Source organism: Mus musculus, chromosome 7, assembly GCF_000001635.26.
Source record: "Mus musculus strain C57BL/6J chromosome 7, GRCm38.p6 C57BL/6J".
Lineage (NCBI taxonomy): Eukaryota > Metazoa > Chordata > Mammalia > Rodentia > Muridae > Mus > Mus musculus.
Window position 1 is genome coordinate 48,866,055 of NC_000073.6, and position 26,547 is coordinate 48,892,601.

At 47.8% G+C, this 26,547-nt stretch overlaps 1 protein-coding gene and 2 long non-coding RNA genes across 5 annotated transcripts; 2 read left to right on the top strand and 1 right to left on the bottom strand.

Moving 5' to 3' along the window:
* Positions 1–374: 374 nt before the first annotated feature.
* Positions 375–16,019, bottom strand: E2f8 (E2F transcription factor 8). Of its 3 annotated transcripts, none has more exons than XM_006540554.3 (13): positions 15,936–16,019; positions 14,224–14,347; positions 12,371–12,649; positions 11,888–12,044; positions 9,403–9,717; positions 8,918–9,079; positions 7,206–7,343; positions 6,032–6,232; positions 5,759–5,846; positions 4,637–5,162; positions 2,105–2,237; positions 1,600–1,985; positions 375–1,175 (listed from the first exon to the last, which is right to left on the bottom strand). In XM_006540554.3, the coding sequence occupies exons 2-13, from the start codon at positions 14,236–14,238 to the stop codon at positions 993–995; spliced, it is 2,583 nt and encodes an 860-aa protein (XP_006540617.1). In that variant the 5' UTR covers positions 14,239–14,347; positions 15,936–16,019; the 3' UTR covers positions 375–992. The 3 variants fall into 3 exon arrangements, with proteins under 3 accessions (XP_006540617.1, NP_001347741.1, NP_001013386.2); NM_001360812.1 differs by lacking the exon at positions 15,936–16,019 and adding an exon at positions 15,354–15,542; NM_001013368.5 differs by lacking the exon at positions 15,936–16,019 and adding an exon at positions 14,607–14,987.
* LOC115486422 lies at positions 11,987–14,570 on the top strand. Its single transcript, XR_882082.2, has 3 exons — positions 11,987–12,058; positions 12,277–12,393; positions 14,467–14,570. It is a non-coding gene; the product is annotated as an uncharacterized LOC115486422 (long non-coding RNA).
* Positions 15,246–20,554, top strand: Gm2788 (predicted gene 2788). Its single transcript, NR_155436.1, has 2 exons — positions 15,246–15,463; positions 19,383–20,554. It is a non-coding gene; the product is annotated as a predicted gene 2788 (long non-coding RNA).
* Positions 20,555–26,547: the final 5,993 nt, after the last annotated feature.

Below are 26,547 nucleotides of genomic sequence, written 5' to 3' on the forward strand. Positions count from 1 at the left end.
TAGTTATTCTTTCTCCTAGAGCCCACTGGGGTGTAGTATGTGTTGGTTCCCTGCCAAGAAAGAACCCTTACTGCTCTTCCCTCCCTAGAGCTGCTCCATAGAGAAGGTGTAGGACAATGGCTGCTGGGTAGAGCCAGGACTATGTTAGCTCCCCTGCCTTTCACCCGCTCTCTTAGCCTTTCCACACCACGTCGTTCACTATTCTAGCAATGCTCTGGGTTGTGACAGGGCAAGGGGTTGGGAGAATGTGAAACCTACCTATGACCCCTGAGTATCCAAGGAAGCCATTCCCAAGAACCAGCCTCTGAGATTAGGTAAATTGTCAGTTTCTCCCAACAGAGAGTGGCCCTATGTGGCCAAATGAAAATGTTAAGTGCATTTTAGAAGAGTTTTAATTTCAACAACTTATGATTAAAAATACATTTTATAAATAATTTTTTTCCATAGACTTGATTGAGGAGGGTTGTAAACTCTACAAAAAGACAGACTGCAACAGCAAAGGATTAAAGAAATTACAAAAAAATATAGCTATCGCCTCCCTAGGTAAAAATACATTATACATTACACAGCATTTCCTTTGTGCAAAAAGTTTGAGCAGGTGCTGTGTTAGGTAAGTCAAACATTTGCTGAAAGGGAAGTAAACTTTAATAAAGTTACTTTGCATAATAATAGAGGCACAGGTGAAAAAATTAATTCCCCTCCCCCAGAAGTTAATGTACCTTAGTTCAACATTTTATTTTATAGTACTGAAGGCTGAATTTGGTCTTGTACAAATGTGTGCGCATGTATGAGTGTGTGTGTGTGTGTGTGTGTGTGTGTGTGTGTATGGGTGGGTGCACTCGCATGCGCATGTGTGTATATCTGCTGTGATATTGAGTAAAAACCCCAAATATTTACAGTATTGTTAAAGGTGGTGTTCTCTCCATCTATATGTGTATATTGTCTCATTAAATAGCTCTTTAGAAAATTAAATTAAACCACCATCTTGTCAATCAGTGGATATCCTCAGTTGAGACTTCCAGTTTGCGCTGTGGGACAAAGAGGGTTCCGAAGGAGGTTTTGTTAGCACCATCGAAATCTGTGTAGGGTGAGCTGGTAGGCTTAGTTGGTCCACCCGGAGTACGGAAGAAATTTTCAGCCACCAACTGGGAGCCTTTGGGTGTCACAGGAACAGGCTGATTGGAGAGAAATGAGGGGAAAATGTATCAGAACCCTGGTAAACCATGCTCCCCAGAAGACTCAAGACCCAGCTAAATGATATCTGGATTGCTGGGAGACTAATATATCCTAGGTGGGCAAGGTGAGCCTCAGCGCATTCCTTTGAACTCTCAATTACTTTGCTAAGAAACAAAACCTTATGACAACCTAGTAATATGGATTCCTTGGCCATTCTTCTTGGGTCTGGAAGGAAGGGTTGCCCTCAGTCATTCACCCTGCCATAATTAATTCCCTCTCCGATGAAGGAAGGCAAACATGTGCCCTCCCATGATACAAATAATCAAATTAAATGGCAATCCCAGTAACGTGGGAGGCAGAAGAAGAGAATCAGAAGGTCAAGGTCATCTTCAAGTTTTAGGCCTAACACGCAAATCCTCTTACCTGCTGTGCCCCTGTCCCCGCGACTGGTTGTCCGTTTAGTTGGCTCTGGCCCAGGACTGGCGAGTCATGGTTGGTGGCCCTCCTTTGCCGAGAGCTCAAGTTATCTGCTTCTACACGTGGGGATACCGGGACTGTGCCAGCTCCAGGCCCCGGGCTGGCAGACATCTGCACGCCCGGGGAGATGAGTCCCAAGTGCTGCAGGGTAAAGTTTACGATAGCCGAGCTTGGGTTCTGGGCGGGAGCAGGGTGGCCGGAGTTGAGGGCTGGGCTGTTCCCAACAGGTACGGCCGCCATAGATGTTGGGGAGACCATAAGTTTCAGAGGTGTCACATGGAATGGGGGAAAATTCACAGCAGTGAGTTCCGATGATGCCACTGGGATCACACCTGGAAAAGAAAGAGGGCGGGGGTGACGACTTAAAGCAGGAAGTCCAGGAAGCTGACATCCTGTAAGTGAACTGCAGGCCAGCTCACATCTTAATACATGATACATGGTATCTACTCACCTGCAATGGGGGAGCCATAGATCCGGTGGTTTGGAGAGGGTGTACCTGAGTTTTCAGTGTTAGACAACACAGAGTCTGGCCCTAGGGATGAGCACTGGGTAAGAGGGATTAGGTATCCTGATGGGAACAGGGGCTACAAAATAAGGAGAAAGCATTTATCTCACACAACATGCACACTAGAAGAACATGGGGTCAGGTACTCCATTTAGTAAAAGGAGTGGCTGAATACAACCCAAGACCACGTCCGTTCCCACTCTTGTTTTTTTTTTGTTTTTTGTTTTTTGTTTTTTTTTTGCACAGGCTTCATCAGAATGCAGCCACGCCCATTGTATAGGGGCTGTTTGTACCTCAACAGAAACCTACGTCCTAGGGAGCCAAACACATGTGCTAGCTGGCCTTCCAGGTTTTCAGAGCTCCTGCTTTAGACATAAAAGCACTGCACAAGCAGGCTCTTTCTTCGTCCCGTGGAAAGCAAACTGAGCCAGAGGCTAAAGCTGACAGGCAGAAAAGCAGCACCAATTGGTACATATTAGAGGCCCAGATGCCAATAGGCACAAGCCTCCATGATGTGCCCCCCACCCTGTGCTGGGACGGGGGACTCTGAAAGCGTCTCTTAGAAGCAGGGGTCCCCTTTCATCCTCCTTCAGATGCCTCTCTGTTGTCAAAACAACAGCCCACACTTTGATCCCCAGCTTTTGATGGTCTTTTCCTTGGGAACTAGCGGAACTCAGAGTCCAGAGTCCACGGTGCTGAAAGACTTAAATTGTTCCTTAAGTGCCTGGTATTGTTCAAAGTCATCGGGAGATGGTGCCCTGAAAGATGCAGGGGCCGAGAACCGCTTAATGGCTGGGTTTTGGCATTTTACACGGGGCTGCTAATGCCACTGATAGTTATCCTCTCTGATGGACAAGTTACTGTGATTAGCGACTTACTCAATTTCAACAAATTTCATTTATAATTCTTCTAGCCTATAATACCATTTCTTGAAGATAGCAAAATGGATTTTGTTTTTCCTCTTGAATGTCACCTCCTACCGCCTCCTGTACCCCTATCTCCTGATCATTTATCCTGTTTCGTTTTCTCTCTCTTTATGATCTACTATCAGATATGGTTGCATTTATTTGCATACTGACTCCACTCCATCCCTTCAGGTCTGGGTTCTCAGAACATGTCTAATGAATGGATTTAGCACCTGAATCATTTTCTTTTTCTGTTCAGTCCACACTAAAGAGTTAAAATGAATTCAACAGAGAGGGGAACTAGGGGACATGAGAAATCTAAAACCTCTAATCTGGGGTACCCAGGGAACACCAGGAAACCATTGCAAAATCATACACACACACTAGCCTAGAGAGATTATGGCCTTTCCAGAATACTGAGTCAAGCCAGGGCCAATGTACACCAGGGTCATGGATAAAATAATACATGAGATAGCTGATGATTTGAATGGTTCCTAGGAGGCCATCCTTGGGGAAGATTCCAGACTCAAGCTGCCTCAACAAGCAGTGATATACAATGCCATCCTGCCAATATGGTGTCCTGGAGGGATCACAATGCCCTTTATACATCTCTTCACGCAGCCTAATCCCACAAAAACTGGGGTGAGTACACAGAAGCAGGTATCAAAGGAGGGTGCTGGGTTAGACTTGATCTGGGGCAATTTCTTCTAACCTAGTAGGTGGCAGGGAGGGGTGTTGGAGAAATAAACTCATGACAGATAAAGAAGAACAAGATGTGGAGAAGGCAAATAGCGCAAGAGCAGGGGCAAAAGAAGAGACTGAGTTTTGTTTCTGTGCTCGGTTGCATCCCGTTAATGACACTTTGTTTCATGGGCCATGGTCCTGTGACTCAAGGGGGACTTCTGAGTAAGACTTTCGAGTCTACAACACACAATGTGTGTAGTCGTCCAGTAACTATTCACTCTTCCCTGATCTAATCTTACCTAAGAAAATCACCTAGAGGGCCAACATCTCTGGAAGCCAAGGCATCCACCGTACCTCTGGGTGGATAAGATCAGCTTGACGGTTCGGCTTACAAGGAAAACGTGGGAAATTTGAGGAAGGAAAAGATGGGGTGGGCAAATTCTCTCCCAGCCAACAGATGCCAGGTACATGACTTCAAGCAGACACTGGGGAATGACTCAGAAGGCATGAGTTACAGGAGGGAGGCCTGTGTATCCCTGCAGTTGTGGTGACAACTGCTTAGAAACTATTTATGACTCTCATGACAGGTGTTTGTGTTCCAGTAATGGGAACGGAGAAAAGGACTTAGGGACAGCCACTTGTGACGCTTTAAAAAGAGAGACAGTCAGCTTTTCCTCTCAAGGTTTAAAAATGTCCCTGCTGTCATCCATGTGAGGATTAGCTGCCTGGGACCTCATTTGGATAGGGGATGCTAAGGGATCATTCTTTGTCTTCTGAGAGACAGTTTTTTGCTTTGGTAAACTTCACAAGCCACCGAATTCTTCTTGTGGAGTCAGCCTCGGGATTGCTACAACTTAAAAAGCACCATCGCACCTGAGGCTATACTCACCGTGGGGGTGGGGACGTTCTCAAGCGCTTTCAGGTCCTCTTTAGGTTTCTTTACAGAACTGGGACCACTGTCCTCCGCGGTGATCATCCTCTTTGTACCCCGATCTCCGGTCGTCTCCTTGCTTCGATGCTTAGCACCATGCCTTTCTGGTGCTGGCTGCAAGCTTCCGGTTGTGGCGGCGTCTGTGGCCGTCTTCTCAGCAGGGGCGTCTGTAGGGTCTTTGGATCCAGTAGCATTAGAGGGCTGGGTGGGGCAGACGGTTGGGCTCAGGCCAGGGGGTGGTGTCAACATTTGGGCTTGGGCAGGTTGTAAGTAGATGGCATAGGATGGGCCCGAAGGGGCCTGAGGTAGGATCACAGGCACTGCAGATGACAATGGGCTAGGGATCAGGGGGACCACGCCCAGGGGCTGGATAAGGGACGGTGTAAGCAGTTCTAGCTCAGTGTTCACTGTAGGGTCCAGGGGAGCCAGTGGTTTGTAGTGCCCAGATCTTGCTAGGTTTACTTTCACTTTCTTCCTGGGTTCACTGAAAGAGAAGATTTATGGAACATCATGGAACCACATTGCTCCTAAGTATTCTTGTGTGGATGCGTGTGACACATCCAGGCACTGGAGGCCAGAGGTTGACATGAGGCGTCTTCCTTAGTGATTTTCATCTTTTCAGGGAGCCTGGAGTTCAGCAGTTTAGCTGGACTGGCCAGCCAATGAGCTCTGGGAATCCTTCAGTGGCCGCAATGGGACTAAAGATGGGTGTTGTTATCAGTTTAGCTGTGGCGGCTGGGGTAATGAGCTCGACGGAGCCTCTAGCGGCGGCCACACCTTCGCTGTGTGATTAAAGACGGGTGCTGCCATGCCAGGCCTTTTATGTGGGCATCAGGGATCTCAGCTCAGCTCCTCACATTTGAGCACCAGGTACCTTACCTACTGAACCGTTTGCCAATCCCCGCATCCTACCACTTTCTGCCCCAGTTAAAGCCACACTTTCATGACAACAGCAACAGCTTTTTGGTCTGTTTTGGCTAAGGACAGATACTATAAAGGCTCTCTCTCTCCAGTTTCCAAGTGTCTAAGACCACACTGAGATGGCAATACATCTCCTTTCCAGCCGCACTGCCAGCCTACCTTGACTGCTCTTCCAACTGCATCTTGCAAATAGCGGCGAGCTGAGCCATTTTGTTTGGGACGGGTGGAGAATTTTGAGAACTCTCAGCTGGTAAAATAGAGAAGGGAGAGGATGGTCAAAGGTAAAGATTGAGTAGACCAGAAAGCATGCATCCGCCACCTAGACACTGCAGGTAAACCCCATAAAGCGCTTTTTATCTTTTGTGTGCGAGCGATTGAGTAGGCTGATGGGAAGTGCTCTGAGTGGGGCCTTGGCCTTCCAGGGAAGCATACCTTTGTTGCTCTTGACAGGGCTGCTGGGAGCGGAACTGATCTTCCTCCGATCATTTTCTATGCTCTTTACCAACTTGATGAGGGACGGGTGTCGAGTGAAGCTGGGTTTCCCCCGCGTAGAGAAGAGGTTTTTGGCACAGTTCTCTTTTGCAGACTGCTCAGCCTCTAAGGAGGCAGGAAGAGGCATGATGGGGCTGGAACCTGAAATGGAAAAAGCCACTGTGTGAAAGCACAGTTGACCCTGCTTCCCTGTCACAGAGGAAATCAAAATGCAGCAAAAGGTAACGGCGTAGGGTGCCCATGGTGTGCTCCTGCTCTCAACGCTCTGCACCGGGAACCTTGCAGTTAGAGACAGTTCCGTCTCTGACATTGCACTGCGTAGCTGGTCCTCCACATCTGAGCAGGACATGTCCCAGAATGCCTCTTACGTGCCAAGAGTTGCAGAAGCACAAGCCCCTCACGTACAGTGGTATAGAAGCTAAACACAGCCTCCAGTCTATGCTGAGTCTTCTCTTCGTTACTTGAAATGCCTAACATAATGCCCATGTTTACGAAGAGTTGTCACGGCATATTCTTTAGGGAGCAGTGACCGGAAAACATCTGCACACATTCACTACAGACCAAAGCAATGTTTTCATTCTATGGTTGAATCCTTCAATATTAAACAGGTGGCTATGGAGATCGGACTGTATCTCAAGACCAGAGAAATGCCGGAGTGCATTCACTATTGATTTTCCTCTCTTGTAGTATATAAAGTCTTGTTTACTTTCTCATCAGGGGAATGTGAGAGCTGGTGGAAGCTGGTGGCCCTCATGCCTGCTCCACTTGGGGGTCCCCTCTTCAGAAATGCATCCCACAATAGATCTACGAGCACAGCCACAGAAGACACTGGCCAAGCATAAACGTTAATGAAAATATTGTGGCCCTGGGTTTCGCAGTCCTCACTATTGCTCCAGAGCCTTCATTTCAAATTCCTGTTCCAAAGGACCTCTCCCTGCAAGTGCGCCCAAAGTCACGGTAGCCACCTTTTGTGGGAGTGTTCATCTTGCACTGCTTTTCCAATTATCTACATATAGTCTTCCCACGTGTGGGGCTATGTAGGGAGGAGGGGAGAGAATCCCTCTAGATTTAAAAGACAAACAATAAATAAAAACAACAACAACAGCATACATACCACTGTTGTTTGGGCTGATTTCTGGGCCCGTCCATTTAAAAGCTGGTTTTCGACCTCTTTCTTCTGTAACATGGACTTTCTTGATAAGATCCAAGCTACTCAGGACATTAGCAATGTCATACAGCCTCCTAATTTTTGCTGGGGGTTGAGGGGAGGGGGTGAAAAAAAGCATGTATAGCATTAAATAGAATAATGAAAGACCACAGGATTTTGTCTCCTAAGAAAGTCAGGTGTATCCAAGAGCTACCTGCCAGCACCAGGCAGAAACTCCTGACTCCTTTCAAGTTAGTCTAACAATAACTATAATATGATATATATATATATATACACAACTATAGCTTCTAGCAACACTGCTTGAATTAAAACAAAACAAAAAAAAAGAGTTTTAAATTTTTCAGGAGTGACTGCTGGTCTTGAGTTTTGAAAGGGCGGTGGTAACTAGGTTCCCGTTGGAAGTGACTGGATGAGATGGTCTGCTTGTGAAATGTCATATTCCTAGGTGTCTTCTCATGAGTCAGAACGGGAAGAATCAGAAATGGAGCAGTTGGAAATGCATGGCTTTTCTAACCATGATAGTTTATAATGAGATTTACACAGTATTATAAGCTTGCAAAGTTCTATACCACAAACATATATACTAACCCTGCAAAATATGCAAAGACTCTACACACCTCCCTGATCTTGAAAAACTTTGCCTTTAACAAGTCTGGCCTTGTGTCAGTGTTCAGAGTACGGAGTTACAAATTGAGTCTCCTGCTTCACAGCCCTGCTCTGTGTTTATTCCCCCAAGGATTTGGCAAATGACACATTTGTAGTTCCTGGAACAGCTTCCAAAGCTGTGACTGACCAGTGGCAGCGTGGAGTTGAAAAGCCCTGGTGATTCAGAAAAGCAGGGGACCCATTGGCAGTATCAAGATGTGTCTCCTCAAATTACACTTTTTCCAAGCACTGACAGTATTAGTGCCTTACTCTCTACTTAATTCTGTCTTGTGGATGAACTATCAACCCAGGGATGTTTTAACTTACTTCTACACACTAATAGAGCTTTACAGGATATGGCAATCTCAGGGCAAAGGCCCAGACAACCTACAAGCTCTCGGGACAGCTCTGCCTTATTGATTCCCCCAGTAGCTACGTCTGCATCATCTTCCCGTGGATACAAGCCTGTGGAAGGAAGCTCACTCCTGTCTGCTCGGCTCCTTTCCACACCTTTTCTGTGGAGGTTCCTTCAATGCCCGCCACAATCATGGAAAGAGAGAGCTGGTTAGGAACCAGCTGAATTCACAGCAGCCATCTGGCTAGAACTCTTTCAAAGTAGCAAGCCATCTGTGTTGCAAGACCATCAGGGGACAATTTAGTGAAAACGACTTCTACCCTCACGTATCAGCGTTAGTAGAGAGATGAGATCTCGAAGCTGGAGCTATTTGACAACGGACTGCTCATTTGAGTCCTGGGAGCTTCTAACCACGTCAAATGGGGACAAGTCACAGTGTCAGATGGCACTAAAGCACCAGACCATAAGAAGGTTCTATGTCTTGCTGAATTCCACCGGTTAGCAGTGGCCTCACTGGAGGGGTGGGGATGAGGTAGGCGGGCAGAGATCAAACATAGACGTGTACCCAGAAATCTGCTCGGTGCCCGATCAAACGGTTAAGTGGAGTCCTGTTGTTCATGAATGGTTCCCGGGCCTCCCGGGCAGTTGTGACACTTACTTTTATACTTGCTTTTATCCAGATCTTCCACGTGGTCTTCCCCAATTAAAATCTTGGCAGCAATTTCCAGGCTCACTATCTGAGGCGTCGACACCAAGAACAGCATCACAAACTTCTGGCTCATCACGCGTAAGGACTTGTCTTTGCGGCTGTTTACAGAAGCTTTGGAGAAGAACGGGGATTAGGGAATTAACATTCGAGGAGGCAAAGTAACAAGCCTTAAAAATAGCACCACTAGGACCATACAGCCAACAGCTGCAGTGGTGGCTGGGCATGGCGGCACACGCCCAGATCCTTAATACTGGGGGAGCAGAGTGAGAGGACCATCAGGAACTCAAGGCCAGACTCGAGTACAGAGACACCTGTCTCATCAAACCAAACCCAACCCCAACACAAGCTATGGCAGCTGCCGAGTAGCCGCCGGAGTCTCTGTGGCATCTGTTTTTTGCAACCTACAAGGAGCACCATGCAATATCGCCTCTCACCTGCCCGGAATTCTACTCCAGGGAGTTCTACGAAGCACATGTCTGAATGCCCATTCTGGCCAGTGTGTGACTTGATCACGTGGTCCTCTATGCCACAGCTCTTGATAAAATCAAACTCTTGCTCATATTCTTTCCTTTTGATCATCATGATCTGCTCAGCGTACTTGTTCTCTTCCCCGACACTCTTCAGCGTCCCGAGGGTTTTGGTGAGGTTGTGCCGGCCATGCCAAGTGTACCTGTTTTTGGCAAGGCGGCTCACCATGTGCAGGCTCTCTAGGACATTCACAATGTCATAAATCCGCCGACGTTCAACATCTGCCAAGAAGGCACAGACTTTTCACTGTGTGTTCGCAGTACGGGTGTCTCTGTACTCTGTAACTCTTCCTACTTACTAGTCAGCAGGGACATCTGAATAATGCAGTAATACAGTAGACACCACAAGCACCGTAGAGCGGAGAAAGGCATGGCTCTCTCACAGAACCGAGCTCATTTAAATTACAGTCACCGTCTACGGAGGGATCTAGATTGTATCATCCAGGACAATTGTATTCTAATGCGTGTGGTGACCATTGTTACCTGTATTTTACTGTTGAAGGCAGAGAAGTTCAGACTTGCCTCAGTGATAGCTGGGAAGTGGGAAGACCAAGCCTCTAATCGTCTAACTGCCACAATTTTGAGCCCATTCCTTTATTCCCCTCCTACTACCCACGTCTACCTGCCACAGTCATATCACAGGCACAAAGTGCTGAGATTTATGGAGGGAGAGATGGCTTAATAGTTAAGAGCGCTTGCTGCTCTACCAGAAGACCAGAGTTCAGTTCCTAGTACCATAGTGGGCGGCTCACAGCCACTTGTAACTCCAGCTACAAGGGATTCAACATTTTTTTCTGGTCTCTAAGACCAAACACACACACACACACACACACACACACACACACACACACACACTTCCTTTAAAACTGCTGAGATTTCAAAAAAGTATAAACTCCATGATGTCATTTCTCAGAAACCAAAATGAAAGAACAGAAAGTTACATTTCTTTGGGATCTAATTTGGTCCACGTTCCACCTATCACCAGTGACGCCAAGATTAGCAATTCTACGGCTCTTGTAAATCCAGAGAGGGTTTCAGTGTTCTGCATGGTGAGATTCTGCTTATTTCAGAAATGTACCTTCACTATTGATTTCATTTCACTCCGGGACAGAATCTATCCTTTCTGGGAATGTGCTTAATAGAGCTCCCCCTAGTGGCTTCTTGCTGTTCCTGGTGACTTCCAGTTGAGAACCAGCATAAAGACACACCAGGAGCCCTTCCCCACCAGTCCTCACAGGCCTCTGCTTCTCTTCTTACAAGACCTGGACTGGATGTCTGCATTAGAGCCAGGCCTGATCTGAGCCTTTAGTTTATGGTCAGAAAGCACTGCTCCCACATGCCTGGCCCTTTTATGATGTTCTAGATAACCCCGCCCCTTTTCTGTAACAAATATTGCCTAACTCGCATATGTCCTTTGCTTGGTAACCATTATTCTACTGAAGATAGGTTCTACTGTTTACAGATCTATACAAGCTCCTGCATACACACACACACACACACACACACACACACACACACACACATCACCTAGCCAGACAGAGTGTATATGAAGAGCAGGTGGGTCCAAGCAGTGTATTAATGTTCCTGCTTAGAAAGGCGGTCTTTTTCTTTATGGAGTGAAACTACACATTAAATCACTATCCTGCATATACTGCAAAGTTGAGACTAAGATACTTTCCGGCTGGGGACATGTCTCCACTGGGAGAGTGCTAGCCTGAGTTTGATCCACAGCACCCATCTGAAAAGCCAACCTCGATGAATTGGTGAGCCCCAGGTCCCAGTGAGATTCCTTGTTCTCAGAAACCAAGGTTCCTAAGGAAAGATATCCAAAGTTGGCCTCTGGCCCTGTGCACACAGGAACACACATAGACACCCATACTTATACATGCACACAAAAACGTATTTTAACGACCGCAAAGCTTTTTATCTGCTAGCCTCCTTTCCTGCTCTAGAACCAGGTCTTTACCAAGTGATAAAGAGAGGACACCCATAATTTATACCAAAGACAGAATAACCGCCTCCTAACCCATCCTCAGTCTCAAATGGCAGAGAGGCAGATCTTCCCTTCATGCACCTGTGGATACACTAGTTCCTCAGGGACAGACAGGGTCAAGGTGAATGCCAGAGCTGCAGCTGTTTGTGAAACAAGTCATAAAACACCATTTCCTTCCTGTGCAGCTTCAGGGACAACCCGAACCCAGAAACTCTCCACCGACATTTGTTTGCTTCCAAGACCGAGTTATGCTCAAATTAACAGGACTTGTGAGGCTTTGAATTCCCACACGGTCTTATCTGAATCTGTGATAGTGTGACTATATGAGCTCAGATTGAAAAGAGTTAAGTCCACAGACTCACTCTAATCATTAACCATCCTGGCAACTGGCATACGTACTGAGCTCCTCGGCCACCTCGTCCAGGCAGATGTCGTTATTCACAGCAGGGTTGGGGTACTTGGGGTACCGCGCTAGGAATTTGTGGCATAGCAACCCCAAGCTCTTCTCCTTCCGACTCGGCTGGGATTTCTCAAATTCGTCTCCTGATAAGTGTTCCTGCAGAGGGAAAGGTAAATAATGTCTCATTCTGGAATAGAGCATGACAGATTTATTGGGGGGCCTCTGTGCTAGATGACTAACTCCTCTTACCCACACATGCACGCGGTTTGAACAGCTGCAACAAAGTGGGAGGGGAATAGGAATGGTCTTAAGGCCTGGGATAAAGATCACTCATAGAGTACAATTCCCGGTGTTGTGCTCCAAAGCTACAAACTCTTCCCATGTTCAGCAGGTCAACAGCCTTCCAACAGCTCCGGGCTCCACACTGACCGTCCCTTCATCCACAAGCCCCCAAACGCCACCCAGCCTCCCTGTAAACCTACGTGCAAACAGTCTCTAGCTTCAGGTAATGCACTTCGGTTGTCAGACAGGCCCCTTTTCTGATCTCGACTTCGGATCTCGGGGCTCACGGCGCTGATGAGCATTTTCAGGTTGGCTGTGGGTGTCCATGGCTCTCCTTGGGAGACTTCCTTGGGCTTGGTTGGTGTGGTTAGAGGGCCCAAGTCAGGCTGGATCTCAGCCAACACCATGTTGGCCTTCGAGGACGGATGCAGGGGGCTTTTCATCAGTCCCCTTTTATGTGGCTCAGAAAAGAGGTTTTCCTGGTTTAAGAGGAATTAATAACTGAGTTCATTGTAAAACAGAACCTAGCAGAAAGGCTTTCTGCCTTTCATATTGACCAAGTAGGTTAAGAATATCACAGTGATCTCTGGACAGTATTTTCCTTTTTTGCTTGAGACAAGGTCTCACTATACATTCCAACCAGTCTGGAACTTACTATGTAGTAACAAGCTGACCCTAAATTAACAATCCTCCTGCCTCTGCCTCTGTTGTGATTACAGGCATGTCCCCTGCTACTACGGTAAATTTAATAGTTAAACTTCCCACTTTTAACTTGGTAGATACTATGGATCTAAATGTCTTCACCATGTGATCTAAGAATTTACATTAATAAATAAATAACATTAACTACAGGTTTTATTTTTAAATTCTATTTTGAGAAAGGAGGGCTGTAAAGATAGCTTAGAGCTCAGTCCCTTCCCTTTCCTTACTAGAACCAATCACTCTAAGTAACTGATCACTTCTAAATTCCTAAATTCCTACTAATGAGACATCAGGTAAAGGCTTTCAGGACCCACACCAGGCCCCACCCAGTGGAGTGGCTGTGAGCAGTGGTTGCTCATTGATATACCAGGAACAGGCTCAAGCAGCCAAGGTGAGGGTGCCCTTACGGTTAGGGCCTCCCGCCTACCAGCAGGACTTCTGACCAGAAAAATTTGCTTTCAACATCAACGCTTGAGGCACAGATGCAGAAAATGGGACCAAGGGAAGTAAGGTTAGCCATTTAAGGCCTCAGAGCTAGTTTCTGCTATGGTAAGTTAGCACTTACCTACACTGGTAAGTTAAGAGCAATTCATATAGATAGTAGAGACTGGGCCCCCTTCACTTTTAGACACCAGGCAGTACACCATTCTTAAAGAAAGGGATTTGGAAGGCAACAACTCAGAGAACAGAGATACACTGTTTCCTCAGTAACTTTGGGAGCCCGGGTTAACAATCCTCTATTACAACCATGAAACTAAGGGCTCAGTGTGTATTTCTGCTGAATCTGCTACTTAGCAGACGATGATGCGAGGCAGAGGGAGGTCACATGGGGCTGGCACCTGAATTTTCAGTTCAGTATGGTGCCCTCAGGAGGTGCTGATCCAAGGGTGGGGTTTCAGTGAACACTGCCAAGGACAGCATTGAGCTAACATCTAAATGCTTCCAGGAGATCTGTCAGGAACAGCATTTGGAGGCCCAGTAGGTTAAAGGGCTGACATTTTAAAATGTTATCTTACAAAGAAATCCAGTATCAAATTATGACCTTTGTGAATTCCAATGGTTCATGTAAATAACATATACATAATTTTTTAAGCACAGAAAAAACCCCAAAGCTTTTTCCATATATATTAAATTTATATTAAACTTTTGAAACAAAAAGGTTACTTTAACCCTGGACAACCCTATTCCTCTTCAAAAATTAAAATTTCCTTCTGGATTTCTGTAAAAGTTAACCAAAAGGATACAGCATTCGTGACTATCAAACGAAAAATTTAAGAAAACTTATTAACGAAAAACTCAGGATGATACTTCATTTGACATTGCAACAGTATAGACTGGACTTTAAAAATACCTTTTGGTTCTCCATTTTGTCAATTCCTCATACATTTAGTGTGTCTTTAAAAACGAAAAATCTGAAGTTCCTCCCCAAGTTCCAGTGGTTTAAGTAGTCCAATCGATTAAAGTTTTTTACTATCCTTAAAAGGAAAAAAAGTAAAGCAAGAATTAAGAGCTGATGAAAATGATTCACGTACACAAGAGCCCCCGGAAACAAACAAAAAATGACAAACCAGGTTTATTTTTGCCTTGAGGACAGACATTGCCTCTAGGCAGACCGCGCCAACAGACAGCAGTAAATTCCTCCATCAAACCCTTCTGTCACGAGACTTCAAGCAAACACAGAATCTACAGTGACAGTCCTCTCTCAGGTTCGAGATGGCTGTAGCAAGCACCCACCTGTGCACTGATCCGGGCTGCGGACGGAGCGCACGAGCCCGGGTTCCGATGGAGCACGCACCGAGCCTGCATCGGGGGAGATGCTGAAGTTTCTCGCCTGACACACACGTGCACAGGCTCAGAAGGAAGGACTTGTGAAGTGGCCTGAGAACAACCCTCCAATTCAGCCTCTGCGCTCTAAGCGCACGACCGGGCATTTACAAAGGGCTTTGGGATCTTGACCCCCTTTTTCAGGCTTCTTTCAATACACGAAGTACTGGGGCGAGGGAAGGATTCCCTAGGTGCCGAAATCACCGCGATGCCAAAGCGCACCGTACGCTGCGCTCCCGGTCCCAGGTACAGTCCCCAGCAGTAGCCCGCGTCCCGCCCGGCGCAAGCACTGGCTCCTCCTCCCCGCCAACTGCACCGCCCCCGGGGGCAGCCAGACAGCATCTCACGGTTTCCAGGGCGACGGCTCCGAGCCAATCAGTAAGCCCGGTGAAGGCCTGCGATTGGCTAGAGGTCCCCAAGGCGGGGCCGGACCTTCCGCCTTCGATTTAAAAATTTGGCGCGGAAAGCGGGACCGTAGCTGGCACCGCCCCCGAGTGCGCGGGGCTGGAGCGCGGGCGAGCCCCTCCCCCGCCCTCTGCGCGGGAGCTCGGCTCCTCCCCACGGGCCCCGGCGGGGCGGGAGGCGGGAAACGGCCGCCTTCACCCTGGCCTTCCCGGGATCCCACAACCCCGCCGCAGCAGTCTGCTCCCCGCTCACCTGTCAATCCTCCTTCAGAGCTGACGGTCCGGGGTGGCCCCGAATCCTGGCTGCGCGTCTCAGGGAGCCAGCGCGTCTCAGGGAGACTCGCTTAGCCCCGCCGCGCAGAGGTGGGTGCCGGGGGCGCCACCGGGGCCGGGGCTGGGGGGGGCCGGCGGGCGGGCCGCGGGAGCGTGGCCGTCCAGGAGCAGTCCAGCCCCCGATTTGAAATTAACCCGCTCCCGGCGCGAGCCGCTCCCGCGGGCGCGGAGCCTCCCCTCCCCCACGCCCGCTCTCCCGGCCCGGGGCCCCGCGCGCCAATCCGCGCCTCTGCACTGCCGCCGCGGCGAATCAGACTGTAGGCACCACCCTCCGACCCCGCCTACAGCCAGACTTGGGGAAAAGTCCTCAAAAACTTTTCCTTTTTCTTTTTTCCTTTTCTTTCTTTCTTTCTTTCTTTTTTTTTTTTTTTCTTTTTGCAAACACCATTTATCCGAGATCGAAGTTGGGGGATGAAATTTGGCTGGTCCAGAGCTGGCTGGCTAGGACTCGAGGGCTCCCCGCCATCCCCAGCTTGGTGCCACGTCAACCGGGTCTGCTCACCTGCCCTCTGGACCCTAGCGACACCGTTCCCTCTGCGACCCTTTGCATGACTGCTTAGCAGCTTCTGCTCCACGGTTTCCAGAAAGAAACGTGTGAGGAGGAAAGAGCTTCGTTGTCTGAAGCCCAAGGATGCGGGGCGTTGGCCGATCTCTGAACACGCAGGTGTGGGAGGAGGGAGAGAAACTCAGAAAACCCGCCAAGCCTGTCCCCAGTGTCCTGCGTCTGCCGATCCCCTCTTTGCTCTTTCCCGCTTTTCTTCCTTTTCCTTTTATGAGCTTCTGACATCGGCCTGGTATATCGAACAGGTCAAGGGAATTTTAGAGTTAGGAGACCATCTCGTCCAAAACCCTCATTTTGCAGAAGTGGAAAAAGAAGCTCGGCACCCCAACTATGCCTTTCCGTGCTCGAGTTCTTTTGCACCCGCCTTTGCCTTGTAACATTTCCCCTTTTCTGATCACTCTGGGATCGCCCGGACCGCATGTTGCCCAACCCGCTTACATCTAAGATTGTGGTTTGGGCTCTTCCTGCTTTTAACTTTGTATCTTCAGCCTCCAGAAGGACTCGGGGCCACGCAGTCCAAGTCCCATCACTGAGCTTGGCCATCAGTAAGCTAACCATCACTGACTTCAAGGGAGATACTGTGTTTTCCTGGCGGTGGTTAGGGCGTGGATGCCATAACACCGCCCCGGGATCCAGGTGCAAAGGGAATGCACACTGGGCAGAGGTCTAGGTGATGAGCCAGGGTCTTCTTCCTGAGGGTGGCTTCCAAGATGCTGCCACATCTTTGTGTCTCTCTGTTCAGTTCTAGTAGCTATCAGAAGCTCCGGTGCTCAGGGTCACCCAAGTGTTCCTCAAGACCAGGACTGGACCTGAATATTCACGTGCTATACATAGGGGCTGGCTGGCTGTAGCATCGGATGTAAAATAAAAATCCGTCATGAGGCAGGACAGGATGCTTACAGAACAGATACATCTTTACTGAGCAGGGACTAAGTTTAAATATATCACCAAGAAGTAGTGTGTGGGCTTCTGTCTAAGCCACTGTCTGTCAGGCTACTTGTCAAATCTTTCACCTGTCAGTGCTTAGCGCTCCGAAGGATTGAATGATGCCCAGCTTATATCCAGAGCCAGAATTCAGGACCTCTACCCTACCCCCAAGCCCCCACCCCTTACCACTTCTTATATCCTAGTGCCTTGCCTCAGAAAATTCTCAGGACAGCAAAGTCGGTGACTTGTAGTCCAGGTCACAGTCATTTCCAGCCCTCCCTCAACATGGGAGAAAGGGTGAGATACATCATTTTTGTTTAGTGGTGGCTTCCCTGTCAGTTGTCATCAAAGTCGTGGAGCAGAATGAAAAAATGGTGCTTCGAAGAGAGGTTTAAAGTCTTGACGCTGTCAGTCATGAGACCTTGAAAAGGAAGCAAGGATCTTGGGATTTAGCTCAGGGCAGAGGGATTACTTAACAGGCTCAAGGCCCCAGGGGTCATCTCCAGCATCATACGCAAGTATAGTGCGTCAATTTGAAGTTTGGTGTGATTTTAAAGGAAAGATGACCGCAGAATACCTTCCAGCTTACTGTGCAAACGAGGGGTTGGAGGACAAGCTTGAAGTCACTTTTCTTACTTTCCCTTCAAATCTTATTTTTTTGTTATTGATTATATAACCCAAGAAGATTTCCATGCCTTTGTGTCTGGTCATATGAGTTGCACAATAGCTCATATCTCACTGAGCTGGGCCAGTTTTTCCACCCCACTGTCACTCTTCTGTGTTGTACAACTCAGAAGATTGTGTAACATATTCAACAATAAATAAGTATTATGAAAAAAAGATATCAAAGGTAGGGGGATGACGGATGTCATCTCAGGTACTTAGATTCAAAGGTAACCTTAGGGGTTTCTGAATCGTGTCCCTTCCCATAATCATGGGCAAGTCCTCCCCCATGGCCAGGATAGGATGAGAGGCTAAGGAAATGTTTTTCTATTGGTGGGTTCTGAGACCTCTCTTTTTCACAGTCCCTTCCTCCCAGGTCCTTCAGTGACTAGCTGTATGTCTGTCCAGCTTCCTGTAGAGATTGGATTTTAGCCTTTGCCATATGCATTGGCATATCCACCCAAAACCAGCTGTTGGGAGCATTAAATCATACCAATCACCACAGCTGTTCACAACCAGACCTCAGCCCTCCCTTGTCCCTGGAACAAAAATGGTTACTTTGTGAATAAGTGGTATCAGACTCAAATTGAAAGTGTTTCAAGACAGTGAACAGGAGAGCAAGGGACCTAGGAGATGGGAGAGCTGGCACTGGTCCTGGGCTTGCTGGCTGTGGAAGCAGGACTTGGTCAGAGCTTGCCCTAGCTAGAGCTGAAAACCTGCCTGTTATACTCGCTGTGGGCAGCTCCTCCCTGGGCCTGGGCACATATCTGCAGCTAGGGACTCGGCTGCAGCAGCTGCCATTGTTGCTGTTTATTGAGCAATTACTGCCCCTGCAGTTTTAAGATGCCTTGAGGAAACAACATAAAATTCTAAAAGGCCCCCCTTTTTTTTTTAATAGAAGTGGAGTCTGAATTCTGTCATTGTGTGAGTGTGCGTAGCATCTACAACGGTTCTAGAACTGAGGTCACGTCCTCTTGTGCTTATCAGGAGGGTGGAAGGACAGTTTTCCCAGTTCCAGGACACGGCAGAAGTATGTGTACAGGTTCTGGGGAGTAGGGGTGGGGACTGGCCACACACAAACAAATTCCTAACCAGGGCAGAATCCCCGTTACCTCCCTGATGAGCCAGGGCTGCGTTTTGCTTAAAGCGTGGAAGCGTGGTGGGAGGATCATCTGTGTGGATCCCCTCCAGCCAGATGCCTCACATCCTGTTGAGCACAGAATCCCTATCCTGGTAGGTGCCCTTCTACTATGGACTCCTCCCTCTGACCCCCACCTTGTGATCCCAGAGAACAGGAGAGAGAAGACTTTGTCCTCACTTGGTCTTCCCAGCATCTAGCCCTGACCAAGGAGAGGAAGGGCTCGGTGAACACTGATTGGCTAAGGTTCTACCTTAGCAGGCTATCCTACCAAGTAGCGAGGATGCTTTTCTCCCCGCCTGAAGCGTCAAGTGCAATTGTGAACACGCACCAAGTGCTCAGTAAGGTGAGAAAAGTGACTCTCATAATGACCAGATTAAAATGATAGAGAGAGAGAGAGAAAGAGAGAGAGAGAGGGAGAGAGAGAGAGAGAGAGAGAGAGAGAGAGAGAGAGAGAGAGAGAGAGAGAGAGAGAGAGAGAGAGAATCCATGGGAGCACACAAACACCTCAGCTACATGTTCACTCACTAAAATGTATCTAAACCTCTTGCCCTGAAACTGGGACCTGTGTTCAGCATCAACTTCAGGATGAATTGGATCCCAACACTAGATCCAGCTCCACTTTCTCACTGGCCTTCCCTTTCTCATTTCTTTTCCAGGGATGTGAACCTGTTTTGTACAAATTGGTGGCTTGTTTGGGTTCTTCAGAATTGTGGCTTCTGATTCACTGGAGGTGGCTGTGCCCCTACCCCGCAACCCCCTGAAGTGGCTGGCATTGGTGCAAATGAGGCTGTTGAACCTGATCGTGTTCTCTCTGGCCTTGGACCTGAGTGCTGCAGAGAGAGAGAGAGAGGGAGACTCTGATGGCTCTGAAGATCATGGCCCTTCCCATATGAGGTTCTAGGCAGTATTCCTGAGCCGGTCTCTTGCTCACTCCCCAGCCCTTTTGAATACCCCTTTTCGGTATGAATTTGATGATCTAATTTGACTATCTCTCAAATGCTCAGGTGTGTTACAGTTTTACTCTTCACTGTATCAGTTTGTCACACGGTTAAGAGAGCAGGATCTACCCTTCACTCGGGGTCATTCTCTGCATCCTAGCTGATGTTCAGTGAAAGCTCCAAGGGTTTGTCAATGTGGAAACTGGTTGGCAGTCAATCGATGGTCTCGCAGCCACAGTTAGAGATGAGCTGCATCTGGGTCTGCCCATGTGCTTTTAGAATAGGCTGAACTTTATAACACATTCAATCTTTGGAATAAACTGCCACCGTTTTATTGTTAGTTGAACTATATACAAGGTTGCTGGGGTAGGATATTTCAGGGGCAGAGTGCTTGCCTAGCATGCATGAGACTGTAGGTGGACTCCATCCCCAGGACCAAAATAATAATTTTATTCATAGAGGAAGATGTTTGCCTGGGTTCAATGCCCAACAACTCCAGCTTTGGAGGATCCAAATGCTTCTGTCTTCTGAGGTCACTAGCATGGACATAGCCCCTACCACACATGTACACACAATTAAAAAACAAAGCATAGGATTTGGAGTAAAACAGACTTTGCTTTTAAAGCCCCATAATAATATTGCAATGCTGTAGACATGAACACTTTCTCAACAACCCCCATACACATATACTGAAAGAGAAATTAAAATATAACCCTGAGTGGGCCTTACAAGGAGAAGATGAGTTAGTGCATGAAAAACAGCAGTGTTTAGCATGTGCTAAATAAAGAAAGCTGTTATATATTGCCATGTGTAATCTAATCCAAAACAATCCATACATGTGTGTATCTGGATTTGCCTTTAAAAAAAAAAATGTTCTAATCACCACAGCGAGATTCCTTGTAAGCGGATTCTTCTGATTGGCTGCCTCTGCACCCTCTGCCCCTTCCCAACCTCCCCCTAGGTGCCCACTGTGGGAGGATGTCCAGTGTTCCGAAGCCTGGCGTCAGGGACTTTCTTTACATGTCTGAAAGACTTAGTATCTAGGAATGCCTCAGAAAGCTAGTTCTTAAAGAGCGCTTTAAGAGTATGTGTTCTTACCAGAGTTATTGAGTGGGTGGGTTGACCTTTCCTGGCTTATTTGTGTGTCAGTCAGCATCCTCCTCTCCTGGATGTTGTTCTGTCCTTGCTCCCAGAACATAGACACTTAACCGCTGCAAGTCCAACTCTGTCCCCGGAGTCCTGGAGTCCGTAGCTACTCACGAAATGGCTCGGAATCCGAAGGCTCCTGCTCTCAACTTTGCCTCCACATCTACAAGGTCTAGGACCTCAGGAAAGCTCCTGGCCACTCTGAGTCTCAGTATCTTCTCTGTGAAGGCAGCTTTATCGGCAGTGTGGAAATCAAGCAGACAGTGTGGGGCAGGGCGGGGGAATCACTGTTTGGAAGCATTAGTTGTGATTTGACGATAAGGAAATAATCTTAGCAATCTAATCAAGTCCCTTCCTAGCTCCTTAGTTCCACAGAAGGAGCTAGCGTTTGCATGATCTTAGACCCCTCTGAGCTGTGGTTGTCTGCGTCTGGCACGAGGAAGTTAAATCCCTGGACCTTGTTCAATTCAGTACTGGTGCCAGGCTCCCTTGGGAATCGGAACCCACTAGACTTTGAAGCCTAGCAACTGGGATCCATCCGTGCTTTACAGATGAACATCTTTCAGGTCAGTAGAGGATTGCTTCAGACTGCTCTTGATGGTTTTGTTCATTTTTGAGATTATAATTTGAATTCCCCTTGGCCTCCTCACATACTCCTCTCTGCTCTCCTGCAAATTCATGGTCTCTTTCATCGATGCTATTATGTGTATGTTTGCATTTATACATGTATATTCCCTGACATAACCTGTTGGGTCCATCTAATGTTTCAGGGCTCACCATTTGGCCCAGTTGACACGTGTTTCCCTGAGGAGGGTCACCTCTCCCTCTCCTAGCTCTCTTCAATTGCCTGTACTTCTTTGTATAGAATTGAGAGCTCACGGGCTTTTCCTTATGCAGTTTGGCATGTCCATGGGTGTCATGACTTTTTTCCCCCTTAACTAGCAGCTGTTTGACTCAAGTGGGTAATTGCCTGCAATGAGAGATCAGCTTGGGGACAAAAGTCTCCAGCGACAAAGAAAAATTGGAAAGTATCAAGTCAGGAGTCTTGTCTGTAATTTCCAAATTCTGTGGTAGGTCCCTCGTGTGGAATTTCCAGTGACTAAACCACAGCGCTCTGAGAGCTGGGGTAGAGCATAGGTCCCCTTGGGTGGGCTCTGTTGTTCTCAGGGAGTGGCAGCAGACACCTTTCAGGCCGTTCTGATCCTAGGGTCGGGTGTGCAGCTGTGTCAACAGGCCTTTGAAGTCCACATACACACCGGATGACTGGTCAGCAGCCCCTGGGACCGTCACCACAAAGTCAGTCACAAGAATTCATAGAAGGCATGTGGGAGGAAGCTTTGCTGGGGCGGTTGGGAAAGAGGAATGACAGGCAGATGAGAACACAGCAAAAAACCCACCCAGATTTGCAGATACATCCCACAGGGGTGGCTGTCAGCCACCCCCGCCCCAAGCTCTGCCTGCAGGGTCCGCACAGTGATCTGGCTTATTTCATTATGGCCCAAAGAAGCGTCCCTATAAGGCTTAAGCAGGGTGACAGTGCTGATGAGTGTCAGGATCCCGGAAAAATCTTCTGAGTCATCAGAACATGAACAGACAGGAGCAGGGCAGCTTGAGCTGTTATACTTTTAGTGTTCTGCATTTCAAGACATTCTCTTCAAGCCTTCCTGAGCAGTCTTTTATGTGGCAGACCCTGCCACAGGCACGTCACATCGACTCCAGCTGGTTCACCCATTTGCTCTCATTTACCCCAGCGAAGGTGGTAGTTCAATCCCCTTTTTTTGCAGAGACAACAGAAGCTCTTGGGGGGTTAGAACCTGGGGAGGGGCAGCTGGCCTCCTCCCCTAGGAAGAAAAGAGGGCTAAGTTCAAAATCACAGAGTCTTTCCCCCACCTCCAGGCAGCCCCACCCCTAACCCCTAGGGAGAGGTTACAGAGTTTGTTATAGGTCCAGTGGTTTAAATCTGTGAGCTCAGACTGGCCTCAAACTCACAGCAGTCCTCCTCCCTCAGACTTCTGAATACTGGGCTTGTAGGTATGTAGCACCAGGCTGGGGCTGCCTTTCCCTGGACAGCCATCTGGTTACTGAGTCACATCCGTTGGCCTCGGTGTCCCTATATCCTGTCTTCACTCTTAACCTCACTAGCACACTTTGGGCCAGTGCAGTGACCTGCTCCCTTTGTCACTAGGCTCTCCATCCTGTCCACCCAGCCTAGTCAGATCAGTCTTCCTATAACCCTGCATGTGCCAGGGCCAGCCACACTGTCCATAGCATAAAGTCCTGATGTGGACTCTCCCTCCCATGTCGTCACGCTCTCTGAGCTCTTCCCCCAGGGTTACCCATCGCTATCTGTGATCATTTAAAGTTGCCTTTGTTTTGTTTTGTTGTAATGCTTTTTTTTTTTTTTGGTTGTTAGTGGCAGTTTTGTTTTTGTTTTTTATTTCAGAATCTTTGCTTATGCAGCATCCTAACATCCTCCTGCCCCTCAGCCTTCTCTGTTCCGAATCTCCTGGCCAAGCTTTAGAGCATCAGTTTTCAACCTGTGGGTCGTGATCCCTTTGGAAGGTGGAACAGCCATTTCCCAGGGGCCCCCATATCACAGATTTACATTACAATTTACAACAGCAGCAAAATTATAATTAGGAAGTAGCAACAAAAATAATTTTATGGCCGTGGGTCACCACAGCACGAAGAGCAGTATTAAAGGGTCACAGCATTAGGAAGGTTGAGAAGCCCTGCGATAGAGAAGCTTCCAGTAGCTGCTTTAGGGGATCTTCCTTCAACATTCTAGAACATTTAAGAAGTACACCTCGCATGCTGCTTCAGTGCAATTATTTGTGTGCCAGAGTTTATCGAAAAGTGAATATGAGGTCTGTGTGTTTGTGTGTGTGTCCCAGTGGATGTGTTCCCCAGTTTTTGTGTATCTCTGGTTTGTGTGCCTCTGTGTGTGTGTGTGTGTGTGTGTGTGTGTGTGTGTGTGTGCGTGCATGTGAACTGGTTTGACCATTGTCATAGTGCAAAGAACATGGTGGGCCCTTGTTCAAATGATTGAATTAATGGCTGGGAGAAATACAGTAGTGAGGAACAGTCACAATACGGAGACTGATTCCTGTTGCCAACAGTGTTCTTAGTCCTAGTAGCAGGCATCACTCCTGTGAGCCTTGCAACAGCCTTGACAGGTAGTGATAGGCTTGAGATTCAAGTCCAGGTCTTCTGCCCCCAGAACCCTGGCTTCCACTGCAGCTATCTCTGTTACTTTTCTTATTGTTGCAACCAAGTACCTGATTAGAGAAAACTTGGGGGAGGAAGACATCATTGTGGCTCCTGGTTTGAGCAAGGGAGTAGTCCAAGGAAGGCATGGGAGTGGGGATGTGAGCAGCTAGTCATTGTGTGCACAGTTAGGGAGCAGAGCACGAACACTTTCTCTCTCTCTCTCTCTCTCTCTCTCTCTCTCTCTCTCTCTCTCTCTCTCTCTCTCTCTCCTTCAGTGTGGGGCCCCAGTTCAGGAACGTCCTGCCCACGTTCAGAGTGAGCTATCCCTTCCCAGATCAATCCCCCAGAGGTGTGTCTCCTAGGTGATTCCTAAGCATCTCTCTACCTTTCCCGGGGTTCTTTGCCTCTGCATAGAAAAGCCCAGCAGATGGATAGGCCTGCTCTCAAAATGGCTGTTGTATAGACTCCGTAACCAGTGTGCACCTGTCAGCACTGGGGTGGCAGGTGCTGGCTGTGTGAAGGTGAAGCATGCTTTCCACATCTTATAAAGTGTCCTGTCTTCATTATGCAGTGGTCAGATTGTGGGCTTGGCATGTCTATCATTCTTCACCTTTGGCATGAGATGGCGCCTTTGGTTAATAATCCTAATCTTCCCCGTGCATGTACATACCCTGTGCCTATCGCTCCTGTCTTATAATTAACTTTTATATTTCCCTCAACTTTACAACTCAATCTGCGAACCAGAGCGGCTGCAACCCTGTCTTTATCTAATTTAGCAAGATTTTCTTGCACTGCAATTAGACTCACATGTTGTATGATCCACGTCCTTTGCTAATTGCATAATTCCTTTGGAGCTTAATCATCACATGGCAGCCTTCATTATTTTCTTTTTAACTGTCTGTGTGACTTTCCGTTGGCCGTGAGCTGCATGTGGAATCTCAGCTTGAGGCAACTGCGGCCACACACCTAAAGGTCTTCTAGTGTCAGAGGTAAGGGAGGAACTGTCTTCCTGTGTAGTAGAGAAACTCAGACAAGGATGTCAAAGGGCTTTGCCTCTCCGGACGGCTCATCATTAGCAGTCATGGAAGATGTGGAAGGATGAACACGTCTGCAGAGAACAGCACTCACACTACCCAGTGTGGAGACTCATGAATAATTCAAATGGGGGCCTGACAATTAACTCAGAGCATGAGTCTGGACAAAATTAGTCTGGGTCTAAAAGAAATCAGGTGACAGGCCAGGAAAGGTCCCAGGATACTCTTGAAATTGTATCCTTCAGTGACTGTTGAAGGCTCCAGGCTGTTCATTGCCCGCAGATGTGTCATTGTAAGGCAGGCTGCCTTCTTTCCTCTTCCTAACCCCCACAACCCCTTGTGAATTTTTCTTGTTGTTCCGGGAAGGTCGGTCAGAAGAGAATAGAAGCCCTACTCCGGAGTTGGGGACCTGCAAAGGAAGAATTAGAATATTGTGCTGATGTGAATCTAAGATGTGGTTTCCTTAGCTTACTTCTTTATTGGGCTTTTAAACAATAGGCTCAGAAGGGCTTATTCAAATTTGCAAATTTGTTGAGCTACGGTCCCTGGACTGGAATCAATGCCTCTTGACCCAAGGCTTGGGTCACTACAGTGACCTAATGGACAGTCCAGTAGCCCAGACTTTCCCTGACTCTGTGCCCCAGCACCTTGCCAGTGTTTGGAGTGCCCAGGACAGCCCAGAGTGGAGAGATGCAGAGGCTCAAGCCTTGACCTTGGCTGAGAGATACAGGGGTCAGGGAAGAAGGGTCCACCAAGACAGAGAAGGCACCACCCCCTAGGGACGAGATTCTGCACTCAGGATTTAAGAAATGCCCTGGAGCCTGCTATAGTGCCTGGCCTATTATAGGGACTTTACCTAGTAGGTGAACATGTACACTAACCAGGGTATCACAAGGTCAAAATGATATCGTATTTTAAATAAAATAATGTTGTTGTTGTTGTTGGTTTTTTTAAATGACATTAACAACCTAGCTGCTGGCACCTGAAGTTCCTGCACCAGGGAAGATATGTGGCTATGTGACGCCTTCTGCTATGAACTTCTTTGTGTTTGGTTTTTTGTTTGTTTGCCCAGAAAGCAGGGTCAGCAAGGGAAATGTTAAGAACCACTGCGGCCAGAAAATGTCATCCAGAGGTGTGCAGGGACTGGGGAGACAGCTCAGTAAGTAAGGCGCTTACTTTGCAGACAGGAGGACCCTAGTTGATCCCCAGAACTCCTGTCTACCATGCCTGGTAGCAAGCATCTATGATCTCAGTGCTGGGTGAGTGGAAACTGATAGATCCATGGGGTTTGCTGACCTGGCAGCTTAGGTGACTTGTCAAGTTCCAGGCCAATGAGAGACCTCAGCAAAAACCAACCAAACAAACAAATAAACACAATGAACAAGGCAAACCACATTTGAGAGATGGTATTCAAAGAACTTCTGGCTCCTATGTACGTGTGCATATGCAGTTGTATATACGCATGCACACAAACATGTGAACATACATATGCA

Coding starts and splice junctions, on each gene's coding strand:
- E2f8 (XM_006540554.3), bottom strand. Junction 2,238..4,636: donor AGAACGTCCCCACCCCCACG/GTGAGTATAGCC, acceptor CTTATTTTGTAG/CCCCTGTTCCCATCAGGATA. Junction 1,176..1,599: donor CGGGGACAGGGGCACAGCAG/GTAAGAGGATTT, acceptor CTCTCCAATCAG/CCTGTTCCTGTGACACCCAA.